We start from the raw sequence: 14,703 nt of genomic DNA, 5'->3' as shown, positions 1-14,703 counted from the left end.
TTTAAATTTTTTCATCTCATTCAGAAAAGTCGGAATTGAATTTATGAAAATTTAAAATTAAAGTGAAACTTTTTATATTCATAGAAAATAATCACAATCATAATATAACTTTTTAAATCTTCTAGGGAAAAATTTAGAACTGAACTTTAATATTTTTTATGTCTTGGTGAACATCAAACTGAATTGGAAGCTTTTTATTTTCTCTGGAGAAATTAGAATTGAATAATATTCTTTGGTAAAATTAAGAAGAGAACTAGAAAATTCACGATCAAAGTATAAATTTTACTTTCTTCAATGAAATATTTGGAACAGAACTTTAAATTTTTTCATCTCGATGTGAAGAGTCGGAACTAAATTTAAGAAAATTTCTAATTTAACTGAAAATTTTTATCTTAACTGGAAATAATAACAGTCGTAGTATAACTTTTTCTATCTTCTACGGTAAATTTTAGAACTGAACTTTAAATTTTTTATGTCTTGGTCAACTTAAAACTGAAGTGGAAGCTTTTTATTTTCTCTGGAGAAATTGGAATTGAATTATGTTCTTTGGTAAAATTCAGAAGACAACTTGAACTTTTCTATCTTCTAAGAAAAATTTGGAACAGTATTTTAAATTTTTTCATCTCTTTGAGAAATATCTGAATTGAAGTGTAAAATTTTATATTATTTTAGGAAAATAGAATTGATCAATAACTTATTTCATTTTCATTGAGAAAATTCAGAATCGAAGTTAAATTTTTCTTCTTCCGGGAAAATATTTGGAACAGAACTTAAAATTTTTCATCTCTTTGAGAAACGTCGGAATTGAATTTAAGAAAATTTAGAATTAAAGTGAAACTTTTTATCTTCATGGAAAATAATCACAATCATAGTAAAACGTTTCCTATCTTCTACGGAAAAATTTTGAATTGAACTTTAAATTTTTCATGTCTTGGTGAACTTAAAACTGAAGTGGAAGCTTTTTATTTTCTCTGGAGAAATTAGAATTGAATTATGTTCTTTGGTAAAATTCAGAAGAGAACTTGAACTTTTCTATCTTCTATGAAAAATTTAGAACAGTATTTTAAATTCTTTCATCTGTTTGAGAAAAATCTGAATTGAAGTGGAAATTTTTATATTATTTTAGGAAAATAGAATTGATATGGGTACAAACTCAAAAACTTACAAACACACATAAGCTTACAAACAACCACAAAAAAAAACTAACAAAAAAACAAACACTAAAACACAAAAAAACAAAAACAAACAAAACAAAAAAAAAAAGCACACAAAAAATAAAAAACAAAAACACAATTACACACACAAAAAAAAACACAAAAACAAAAACTAAAAAACACAAAAAAACTTACATACCATATCTAAATATTACACACACACAAAAACTTAATAACACAAAAAAAACTTACAAAACCACACAAAAATTAAACAACACATAAACTAACACACACGAACATTATAAAACACACACAAAACCAATTAAAAAAAAAAAAAAAATAAAACACCCAAAAAATAAAATTAAAAAAACAAAAAAACTTAAACACACACAAAAACTTACACACACACACAAAAACTTACAAATACAAAACCTTACACACACACAAAAACTAACAAACAAACAAAAACATAAACACACAAACACAAAAACATAAAAACACAAAAAAACTTACTACCACACAAAAGCTTACAAACAAACAACCAATTACACACACACATAAACTTACACAAAATAAAAAAAAATAACTCACACACAAACTAAAACATACAAACACAAAAACAAAAAAAAAAACATATAAAAATACACACACACACAAAAACTAAAGCACACACAAAAACTTAAACACACACAAACACAAATGAATAAACAAAAAAACAAAATAAAACACACACAAAAAATTACATACACAAACAAAACTAAAAAACACACTAAAACTAACACACACACAAAAGCTTACACAAACACACAAAAACTTACACACAAACAAAAAAACTAAAAAACACAAAAAAAATTACAAAAACACAAAAAAACTTACAAACACACAAAATCATAGACACACATACAAACTTACACAAAAACAAAAACTAACACACACACAAAAAAATACAAAAACAAACACAAAAATCTTACACACACAAAAAATAACAAACAAAAACAAAAAAATACACACACACACGACCATACAAACGCAAACAAACACAAACACACAAACAAATAAAAAAAAAAAAACACTTAAAAAAACACAGACAAACACAAATACAAAAACACACACACACAGACACTTACACACACACAAACAAAAACATACATACACACACAAAAACTGACACACACACAAAAAAACTTACGCATACACAAAAACTTACACACATACAAAAACTGACACACACAAGAAAACTTACAAACACATAAAAACTTACACACACAAAAACTCTTACACACACACACAAAAACTTACACACACACACAAAAACTTACACACACACAAAAACTAAACCACACACAAAAAAAACTTTCACCCAAAAAAAAAATAAAACGACCACAAAAACTTACACACCAACACAAAAATACATACACACAAAAACTTAAAAACACACAAAAACCTGACACACAAAAAAAAATTAAAAACACACAAAAAACTAACACACACACAAAAACTAACACATGCACAAAAAAACTTACACACACACAAAAACTAACAAACACAAAAACTTAAACACACACTACATACAAAAAAAAACTTAAATACACACAAAAAACTTACACACACAAAAAACTTACATACACACACAAAAACTAAAACACTCACAAAAAAACTAAAACACACACAAAAAATAACACACACAAAAACATACACACACACAAAAACATAAACACACACAAAAACTTATTACACACACACTGACACACACAAAAAAACTTACACACACATAAAAACTTATACACACACATAAAAACTTACACACACACAAAAACTAAAAAACAAACAAGAAATTACACACACACACACAAAAACTTACACACACACACACAAAAACTTACACACACACACACACACAAAAACTAACACACACACAACCACAAACACAAACACAAAAACTTACAGAAGAACACACACAATAATAAACATACACACAAACATACACACACACAAAAAAACTTACGAAAACACAAAAAAACTTACATATACAACAAAAATTACATACACAAAAAAAACTTACACACACAAAAAACTTACAAAAAAAAAAAAAACTTACACACACAAAAAAAATTACACACGCATAAAAAAACTTACACACACACAAAAAATTACACACACAAAAACAAACACACACACAAAAACTTACACAACCACATAAAATTATTACACAAAAATAAACAAACGATTATTATAGATTATTTTAGTAAAATATAATTTATATGTTCAAAACCAAAAAAAATCGCACACACACAAAAACTAACACACACACACAAACAAAAACTCTAAGCTAAGACTCTAAGCTAAAAACTCTAAATTCTTAACTAAAACTAAACTAAACTAGAACTCTAACTGAAACTCAAAGGTAAAACATCAAACTCTTAACTAAAATTAAACTAAACTAGAACTCTAACAAAAACTCTAATCTAATACTCTAAGATAAAACTCTAAACTATTAACTAAAACTAAACTAAACTAGAACTTTAATAAAAATTCTAAGCTAAAAACTATAAACTCTTAAATAAAACTAAAATATAAATATAAATTAAAATAAAATTTAAAAAAATAAAACTCTTAGATAAAATTAAACTAAACTAGAACTCTAACAAAAAAATGATCTAATCTAAAATTCTAAAATCTTAACTAAAAATAAACTAAACTAGAGCTCAAATTAAAACTCTAATCTAAGACTCTAAGGTAAAAGACCAAACTCTTAACTAAAACTAAACTAAAACTCTAACTGAAACTCGAAGGTAAAAAAATCAAACTATTTAATAAAATTAAACTAAACTAGAACTTTAACAAAAAACTCTAAGCTAAGACTAAGCTAAAACTCTAAATTCTAAAATAAAATTAAAATAAACTAGAACTCTAACAAAAACTCTAAGCTAATACTCTAAGCTAAAACTCTAAACTATTAACTAAAACTAAACTAAACTTGAACTTCAACAAAAACTCTAAGCTAAGACTATAAGCTAAAAACTATAAACTCTTAAATAAAACTAAACTAAACTATAACTCTAACTGAAAATCAAAGGTAAAACATCAAACTCTTAACTAAAATTAAACTAAACTAGAACTCTAACAAAAACTCTAAGCTAAGACTCTAAGCTAAAACTCTAAACTATAAACTAAAACTAAACTAAACTAGAACTTCAACAAACACTCTAAGCTAAAACCACTACATACTTAACAAACCCTGCCCTCCAACTCAACATGAAGCATAATGGTAAAGCATAAACCATTTAACTAAACTTAAAGTAACCAATAACTCTAACAAAAATCGGCGCATCCCTGCGGCGCATCCCTTCGATACATCCCTGTGGCACATCCTCCGACCCGTGGCGCATCCCCATGCGGCGCCTTCCTGGCTCGTGGTGGTTCTTAGGCCCGGGGGACCTTTGAAGACCGGGGGGAGGGCCTTTGGGGTCCGGGGGTGGGGGGCCCTTTGGGGGTCCGGGGGCCCTTTGAGGACCAGAGGAGGGTCTTTGAGGGTCTGAGGAGGGCGTTGGGGGGGCGGGGGCGCTTGGGGCGGTGGGGGGAGATTTGCGTACGGGCGGGGTCCGTCGGGTGGGGGGTGGGCGATGGTAGCTATTGGGGGTTGGGTTAGAGGACCTCAAGACACTGTTCAAATGGAACTTGTGTATTATAACGACCACAGAGTTTCACCCTCAAATACTCTTCTAAAACCTTTCCTAAAATCTTCTTTCAAAATGTCTCTAAATGTTTCGCCGAAATAATCCCATAAAATGGATAAAACGGTTTCGCCCAAATAATCCCTAAACGTAATTTCAGCGTGTTCCTTTTGTTTGGCAACTCTGCGCTAACGCATTTCAAATTTCTAGGAAACCCTTTCCTACGTTAATCTCTTCATCTCATAAATTTTCCTAGCTAAACTATTAGGGTTTCGTTAGAATATCAATTTATCTCTCCGACTCAAAGCTCCATGAAGCCGTATTTAAAAATAGAATTTCTATCTCTTTAGACTCCCGCATAATTCCGAGATAACAAGTGATGTCATTTATAAGTCCTGACACTAAAGATCGATGAAGCCCTATTTGAAAATAGAATATTAATTTTTCTCTCTGACCTAAAGAACGTTTATCACTCAGACCTAAGATTAAAGAAGCCTTAATGTTTCTTCATTCTCCCCTTCGTGAATCAATAATTTCCCCTAGCGATTATGTAAATCAATTTCTCAGGTTAGGCCTTATTGAGTCCGAACATTACCACGTGGTTTATGGTTTTCCATTCTCACTGACAAAAACCATAAAAACAGACATAAATGTGAAAAAGTTCCTGTTTTTCAAATTCTCACTGACAAAAACCATAAAAACAGACATTAATGTGAGAAAGTTCCTGTTTTTCAAATTCTCACTGACAAAAACAATAAACCATCAATAATTTGATGTTTACATCATAGAAAAACATAAAATAAATATAAAAACACTCATATAAATACAATAAAACATCAGTCACAGTGACACAATTCACGGTTTTTCAAGAGATAAAATTCCTGTTTTTTCATTCTCAGTGAGGTAACCATAAGACACGTGGTACTGTCACGACTCAATAAGGCCTTTCTACTGTCATCCTCGAATCGGGTGAGAATTGCTTATAAGGAAGACAAAGGATGTTGGAACCTCTTGGGAGGGGAAAGTGAGGCTTTGAAGAGATTGGGGTGGAGGAAGAGCGTGCACAACTGTTTTGGCCTCAGGCAACTTGGTGCTGCAGTGCCTAGTTCGTAGTAGTAGTTGCAGTAATATTTACTATTAAAAGCATCGTTTCCATAATGTGAGGGCAGCTGCCGAACCTCTGAGTATCCATATCGTAAACGAATATAACCCTCTGAATGAAGTGATTTCATTGCGTCAAATTTTTTTAAGCGTGGGGAGAGGTGGGGGAGGAGGAAGTCTTACAAGAAGGAGGTGACTTCGAAGTGTTCAGATAACCCGAATTACACTAAATCATGTTTTCAGCAATCCAATCATGTCAAATCTACTGATCATTTTTCAGAATATTTCAGTTAAATATCTATTAGATCCTATGCTGAAAAATAAATAAGCCTATAGGACATATTTGCAGGAAATACTCAATGAACCGAGATGAGCCAGATTAAAAACCGTTGAATACAGATTAAAAGCCTCAATGAAGACACATTGGATCGTAAGGTGCTATTTGGTATCGCAATGAATGCATCTCTTAAACTGTTTACAACTAAAAAATAACGAAACTGTTAAGATTTAGACAAAAGTTTTCCCGCCTCAGGGCACGATATTTAAAAGGGACCATGTTCAACAATATAACAAAACAACATCAAACCATTAAAACTCGCATGATTTCACACCATCAACTGTCAAACCATAGCGTACATTAACAAGCCACTAGTGACAGCTTTCACTTGAGAATTTCTGAGAAATCATAGAGCAAAACTTAATAATATTATGCAAGACTACGACTTTCACTACCTATAATTTACTGCTATAATCTATACAGGCCCAAAATGCTTTCCGTGACCCTTCTAAGCCCCCAAGTAAAAAAGTAAAAAGGGACTAAAATAACCTTCATTTGTTGTCTCAACTGAAGAACGTCAGCACCTTCAGTTGCCACGGGAACGTTATAAAACTCTCCTTCTTCTTCTGTCAGTAGCTTAAACCACCCATCAACAGGTTGTTTGATTATTTCAGAAATACCAAAGCTTAACGACCCCATAAAATCGTCTCGGGACGTTCGGTCCCAGTCCCAAATCTCAATGAGCAATCGACGGTCTTTATCCTCGGGTTTCAAATCGCTGGAAACAAATCAAGATAATTTATTGTCAAGGAGATAATAATTCGCAAGATTCTGATGAGATTACTCCACAGAACATGTCAAAACCATGCATTAATGATAACAATGTTTGAGGCCTTCTCACCCAGAGGACGGATGTTAGAAAAAATCCGTGTTCATAGATCAGTAAAACTGAATTTAACAAAATATAAAAATGTAATATTATATAATAATGTTTGAGACATTACAAGCCGAATCAATCAAGTAGTACATTACAAGCCGAATCAATCAATCAATCAAGTATCTAAAAAGATATATTTTTTGAAAAGGGAATGTTCTTGGTTTAAACTAAATACCATAATTTTGTTTTTTATATGAACTTGTTTTTCAAAGAACATTCTGACGCAATATATATATATATATATATATGTATATATATATATATATATATATATATATATATATATATATATATATATATATATATATATATATATATATATATATATATATATATATATATATATATATATATATATATATATATGTTGGAACCCTTGGTCCCAGTTTTGACAGATAAATGTCCCTCCCAGATTCATTTCTTTGGGCCCCTTCATTATTTTCCTTCTTTAAGTAATAAATGTTAATTTTCCTATTATTTTTTGACGCCATTTCGGGTCCTCTTAACTGCGTACGTGTTTCATTGACCACGAGAGAAAAAGTGCGCAGTTAGGGAGATTGGCCAGTATATTAGGAGTCCTGGGATTGGCTGGAAAGATTCATTTACCACCCCTGGTAACCCCCAACGCGTGCTGCGGTTTGCGGGCTGGGAGAATTTGTCCTTTTTAGTTCAGTTCGTTTTTATACAGCGTGAGTGTTAATACAGTAAGAATTTTTCTATGTACCTATTTTACTTTTCAGCTTAGGCCGAGACTAAAGGGTTAATTAGAAAATCTTATCGGTAAACTTTGGCTTTAAATGTGGCCATAGAGCACCCGATCACGTTAGTATAAAGGAACCGTTGGAGACACCGCGGAAATCCCACTAATTTGGGGCCAAAGAGGGATCGTCCCCCTCCAGTAAGTGGCATAGCAACTCTTTGCGCCATTTTTGCCTTTAAAAGTGGTGACCCCGCACAATAAACATCCAATAAGTGGTGGCAGCGAGTTAAGGTCCTATTAGTATATCTGATAATTAAAAAAATTCCGTGCTTTCGAAGAGACAGGGTAATTTAGCCTACAAAAGTATCCTATTTTAGTTACAGAGGCTATATATAAAAATCGTAAGGTGAAAATTTTTATCTGAGCTGTGCCTAATCGAATAATAATAAGTAATAAAATTTAATAATCAAAAAATCACGCGAATAATTAACTTGTGAGACAAGGGGGGCTGGGCCACCCACAAATAATCGACAAATTAAAAGAAAATAATTTTTCACAAAAGGAGAAAAAGAAACATGGATAAAAGTATTTGCATTTGAACGAAATACGTTAAATAAATCTTAAAATAACGGTGGACAAACGAAGAATTAAGACAAGATCTACCGCGAATAAACAAAAATCGGATTCAGACACACAATTGTATGCGACTCCCGCTGGAAATACCCTAAGAAAAACACCATCAGATAGAACCATATATCACTCAACAGATGAAATAGACATTTCTGAGACATGTGAAGAGGATATCTTCAAACCAAAATCAGTAATAGAGCGATCCCCGGTACGAAACAGAGAAGAAGAGAAAAGTCTAAAGCAAGTACAGAAAGAATTACTCGCAGATAGAGAAATCCGAACAAAAGAAACAGTGGCGATAATACATGAGGAAAAATTATTACAAGAAAGAACGGGTATAACAAAACAAACTCACCCTTCAAAGAAGGTACAAAAAGTAGGGGAGTTGCAGGGAGAAGAAAATATTATACAACGTGTAGACGCAGAAAACGAGTTAAGAGAATATAATAACAGTGAGATTCAGAGTAGGCCAAGTAGCAGGAGTAGTAGAAACTCAACTTCCAGTAGGAGCTCGTGAAAGAGTACTCAAGTAGATACAGCGCAACAAATATTAAATTTCATGTGAGACAGAGATATAGCCAGAGAAAAAAAGGAAGAGGCTGATAGGATAGCCAGAGAAAAAAAGGAAGAGGCTTAGAGGATAGCCTGAGAAAAAAAAGGAAGAGGCTGATAGGACAGCCAGAGAAAAAAAGGAAGAGGCTGATAGGATAGCCAGAGACAAAAAAGAAGAGGCTGACAGAGAGGAAAGAAAATACATAAGGGAATTGATTGCAGAAAGAAATTACCAAGATCAGTAGAAATCGTCTACAGTAGAAATAATGCAAGAAGTAAATCTTCAACATATGAAAGAAAATGAAGATGCAAATTTATACATACACAGTTTTTAAAAAACGGTAGGATTAAGTGGATTGCCGAGAGAACACTGGGTAACGAGAATAAAACCCCTCCTTAACTACAAATAACAACTTGCACGTAAAGCATTACCAATGGAATACTCAAAAGATTTTGAAAGGCTAAAACAAGCCATTTTTGAAAAATTTCAGCTCTTCCCCGAGCACTTTCAAAGAAGGTTTAGAAGCGAAATAAAACGAGACAACGAAACTTACAAAGAATACGGGTACAAATTGAAAGATATGTGTTTAAAATGGCTGGAGATAGAGAATTATACAATATTAGAAGACCCGGAAGAAATAAAAGATAAAATAACGGGAATAGTTAATAAGACAGCGATGGAACAATTCTTAGAAAATACCTATCCAAATATGAGGATGTACTTAAAAGAGAAAAACCCAAAAAAAATTTAAGAAATGGCCGAATTAGCACACAGGTACACTGAAATTAAAAGGGAGGCATTCCCACAAAAACCAAGGTTAGGAGGAAATGGTAGAAAAGAATACCCGTACACAGAAAATAAAAAGAATGCTAGCCAAATATGGCAAACACAAGGAGAAGTAACATGCTACCACTGTAACTTGGGCGGCCACTATAGCACCAATTGCCCAAATAAAGACGGTAGAAAATACGGCCAAAAACAGGAACAGTATGACGTTACCTGTTATAACTGTAATAAACGAGGACATTACGCCTCAGATTGCTGAAGCGCGAAAAAAAATTACGACAATAATTACAGAACAAGGGAAGATGGGGCAAATATAAGACAAGACAATCCGGAGAAATGATCGATCCCGAGATAATTGGAAAAAGTCTCAAACGTATAAGAGAACCGCATGGGTTAAAAGCCCGGAGAATATGAAAACTTGCGCATTTGCAGAATCACACAAAGTATGTGGCGAACTAAATGGTAAATCGGTAGAAATAGCTATTGATTCCTGCAGCGACCAAACCTATGAGTAGTAACCAAGGTACTATTTTGCGTGCGCCCCCGTACCAAACAGGTTTCTGGTAGGTATAATCTGGTTTGGTTCAAGTTTTTCTGACACAATTTACCGGATTTCTAATTCACGGTATACATGTCTTTTTTAGGGTAAGCCCGTGTTAGAAAACCAGCGTGTCTTGTTTCGCTGTTAATATTTTCAATTATTTTTTGTATATATTCAGGTTTCAAATTAGGATTTTCTACAGTTTGAATAGTTCATTCAACCTATCAGTATCGGTATTTTTGCGATCATTTACATAGATATGGAATATTCTAAGCAGCTTCTGGTAAGTAAAATTTTTTCGTTATTATAATAAAAAGAAATTGTCTCGTCATTAAGTTAAGGAAGAAATTCCTTCATTACACTGTGTGGTTACCTCTTTTTAAAAAAAGCTTCCTTCTTTTAAATATTAAACAGTCCATGTATTTCAATTTTAGTAAATATTCAAAAAAAAAGAGAGGCATGTTCACATTGATTTTGGTTCATTGTATATGAAAAATTAAAATAGAATTTGCATATTAGTTTCGGCAGATATGAAAGGTCGCCTTCCCCCTTCAATATCTTGCTCCTTACACTAAAGTTCGAATTTCGTTCAAATCACAAAGGTTGGTTAAGATGTCTCTTTTGAAAGTGCTAAAAAAAAAAAATCGTTTTACTCGTAAATTCAAATTTCAGGAGGGACTTAGCCCCCCCCCCCTTCCCTCCAACAATACAAAATCTTAAAATATAATGATTATATTCGATAGAAAACGCTAAGTATGCTTTTTTCTATTATGTAAAACAAAAACCCAACCCCTCAATTGTTGTGTTACGGTCATAATTCTTTAGTTTTAGTTATTTCGTTCAAACTGTGACTTTTCACGTAATCCTCTTAACAATACAACAATTTCCAAAGCTTAGCAGGTAATATCTTGGCTCATTGTCATGATTGAAAACCTGTTTCTGCGATCTTCCTCCTTTCAAAGTGAAATTTTGAAAGACGTATTTATTAAGCTATTAATTGTTTAAAGCATATTCAAGTCTAGGTAGCATACTAGGACACCCAAGGCTGTTCAGTATGATGAATGTATGTACGCGAAGGAACATTTGAGCAGAAAAATATTGATTTGTAAAAAGTAGCACTAATAGATTGAGAACTACAAGTTTCAGAATCGACTTTATAGGTCAAATTATATCACGGGAAGAGGGTTTTAAAATCCCCCTTCCCTCCAAACTCAAAATTTTCAAAAATTTTATTTTAAAAGCTTTTTAAATATTTGTAAAGCTTTAAGACATAGAGCACTACAAACATCAGAATTGACTTTATAGGTCAAATTATATTATGGGGAGATGTTTTTGAAATTACCCTTCCCTCCTTCCCTTCCGTCCAAACTCAAAATTTTCAAAAATTTTATTTTAAAAGCTTTTTAAATATTTCTAAAGTGCTACAAACATCAGAATAAACTTTAGAGGGCAATTTATCTGTAAAAGAGGGCTTATTACTAAATTTTTTTCTTCTTTTTAAGGATGTTGAGCTGGATTCTTGCCCTCCCTCCGAAAAGAGACCAAGATGGGGTGATAACACATCAATGCAAGCTGAAAGTTCTCTGGACCAACCAGGGCCCTCTCATGACAGTGTCAACTCAGCACAGAATTCGATGATAGAAAGCGTTATTCGCTATGCACCATGGTCACTTTGTAACGAGCTAACTGCAACTTCTATGGTAAGCGCCATTTATCAGATAGCTTTCAACTTTATAGCGTACTCACAATTTCGTTTTACAAATTCCCTTTTTAAACAAGTTGCTGATAATTTAACTTTTACATTCGACTCAGAGATGGCATTCATGTACTAAAGTTAAGAAAAATACCGGGTCAGCACGCGCCTCTTAGCCTAATCAAATGCAGATTCCTTCAAGATTTAACAAAACTTAGCACATGAAAAACCTGTCTTTGCTCCGTGTATTCTTCAATGAAATAAGGAACTTCTCGTGAAATTTTTTGTCCATATTTCATTTGAAGTCTTAATTTAAGCAAAATTAAACGATCATCGTTTGTTCGGCTAACAATTTATAATCAGCTACTTGTATGCGAGTGTGTGTTTTTACTAAAGAGGGTCATTATTGAAGAAAAAAAGCGTGTGTAGGGGTGGGGTAAAAAAAAAGGGGGGGGGGTAGATTTGTAGGAAAAGGAATCTGCTTCTTGTCTGACCGCTATTTCTTACGGATGGCTAGATTTGTAGGAAAAAGATTCAAGTTCTTTTTTTTTAAATGGGGTAGTGAGACAAATATTTGGTTGACTTTTTTTTTTATTTTATTGCTATTAGTCAAACGTTGCGATGTTTTTGTATGTGTGTGTGTTTGTGTGTGTGTGTGTGTGTGTGTGTGTGTGTGTGTGTGTGTGCCGTCTCTGTGTGTGTGTCTTCTCTCTGTGTGTGTATCGTCTCTGCGTGTGTGTGAGCGTGTGTGTGTGTGTGTGTGTGAGCGTTTGTGTATGTGTGTGTGCGTGTGTTTGTGTGTGTGTGTGTGTGTGTGTGTGTGTGTGTGTGTGTGTGTCGTCTCTATGTGTAAGTCGTCACTTTGAGTATGTCGTTACTTTGAGTATGTCGTTACTTTGAGTATGTCGTCACTTTGTCGTCTCTTTGAGTCTGCTCAAAGTCACATACAAACATATAGGGTAGATTTTAACCCTACCGAGGAAAACGCGGGCATTATTTTAACTGACCCTGTGAAAGTTCTCCATAGTTAGACAGAATTCAAGCAAAAATTGAGATTCAGATTCAGACCTGGGGGGGTCAAGGGGGAGTAAAAGCATCGGTGTATAAAAAGTTTATCTACAGAAGGGGACATCTGGGGAAATTTTTTATTTTCATTTTTCAACTGGCAACCAGACTTTTTACCCAGGTCTAAATGAATTCGAGGATAACTTTTTCAACTTGGCGATAAAATTAATATCAACTTTGGACACGTTTCATGAGAGGGGGAGTGGCGCCACCATTTTATACATTGAACACATGGATCTGAATCTCAGTACATTTAAAAAAAACTTTGTTTTAAGGGGGGGGTCAGGTAACAGAATAAAATGCCACCCTGATTTGTCGGCTACAGGAGGGGTTCAAGGTTTCAAATTTGACACGGGGCTGCAATGTTTTAAGTATGCATTTTTAACAGCAGCCCATAAAACATTAAACAAAGAATCGTCAATGAAAAATCTCGACGAACTTGCACGTAATGGCGTGAAAATTTGCCATAACTTAATTTTTTATTTTTTAGTAGTTGTTTATCGGGTGTCCTTTAAATAAATAAGCATTTTTTAAAAAGAAACTGAAAATGTTGGGGTGGGGGGGGTTGTTCTCCAGTATGACACTGAATTTGTAGATGGGGAAAAAAAAAGAAATAAAAAAGGGGTTTTGTATTCAGTGAGGACACCGATGGTGGAAAATGTTAAAAATTGGGTATGGGTTATTTACGACCCTCCCAAAGATGTAAATTCTTATGGTCATTTTTTCCCCGTCACTGCAATAAGTCAACTCCTCTGTCAAGTCAAGAACAAAGAGGAGAATTCCTTTATTATTACTTGTGTCTCGACTCAGTTAGATCCGAGTGAACATTTTCGGATCAAATGGAGTCTTGCAAACTTCTCAGAACTAGGCTACTTGAAATTCCGGCAGAAGGCAAGGACATTTTACAATTTAAAAAATTTCAAAATTCTCTGCTGCAATCTGACAAAGAGTCTTTGAATTGTAAAACAAGACTGATTGATGTATCAGATTTATCAATGCCAGATACAGTCAAGGAACACAAACTAGTTGCATCTTCCTATACGAATGTTCGTCGCGATTCTAACAATAAAATGAAGCTGGAAGAGTTTTTTTTTACTATGAACGAGGAAGGTAGTATGGAAAAGTTATTGATTTCCTTGATAAAAACAGCAAACGGAGCACTTTTACGATAGCGTCACATCAATTACCCAATGACATTGTTGGATAAAAAGCAACTGGCGCTGGAAAAGGAGATGATTTGCTGGGTATGTAGGGGTGCCTTTGCCCCAAAAGACGCGGTCCAGGACCACAATCACCTTATTGACCCCAATTCAACGGGAAAAAGTAACTTTCGAGGGTGGGCTCACAATTCATGTAATTTAAAAATTAAACAGCAACTTTTTCTTCCTGTTTTTATACATAATGCTAACTACGATCTAAAGTATGTGCTACCAGCATTGGCACATCTTCAAAGAAATGGAACAATATGTGATGCATAGGTGATAGACAGCTTTACGTTCAAGATCAGACATAAATAATCATAAAAGTTTATTGTTTTGGTCCTTCTGTGGAAATTTTTTGAAGCCGGAAGTGATCACATGACTTGATGATGC

General features: G+C 33.5%; 1 protein-coding gene across 4 annotated transcripts in view; it reads right to left on the bottom strand.

Annotated features, from left to right (window-relative positions):
* Pkc53E (Protein C kinase 53E) overlaps positions 1 to 14,703 on the bottom strand; it is a 150,421-nt gene that overhangs the window by 110,173 nt on the left and 25,545 nt on the right. For all 4 annotated transcript variants that reach the window (XM_089103125.1, XM_089103126.1, XM_089103124.1 and 1 more), the window contains exon 3: positions 6,756 to 6,984. In XM_089103125.1, coding sequence (XP_088959251.1) covers positions 6,756 to 6,984 — 229 coding nt within the window. The remainder of the gene's footprint in view (positions 1 to 6,755; positions 6,985 to 14,703) is intronic.

Source organism: Artemia sp. Qi Xiang Cuo, chromosome 17 (assembly GCF_049724085.1).
Source record: "Artemia sp. Qi Xiang Cuo chromosome 17, ASM4972408v1, whole genome shotgun sequence".
In the NCBI taxonomy this organism is placed as follows: Eukaryota; Metazoa; Arthropoda; class Branchiopoda; order Anostraca; family Artemiidae; genus Artemia; species Artemia sp. Qi Xiang Cuo.
This window is presented reverse-complemented; position numbering and strand designations above follow the sequence as displayed.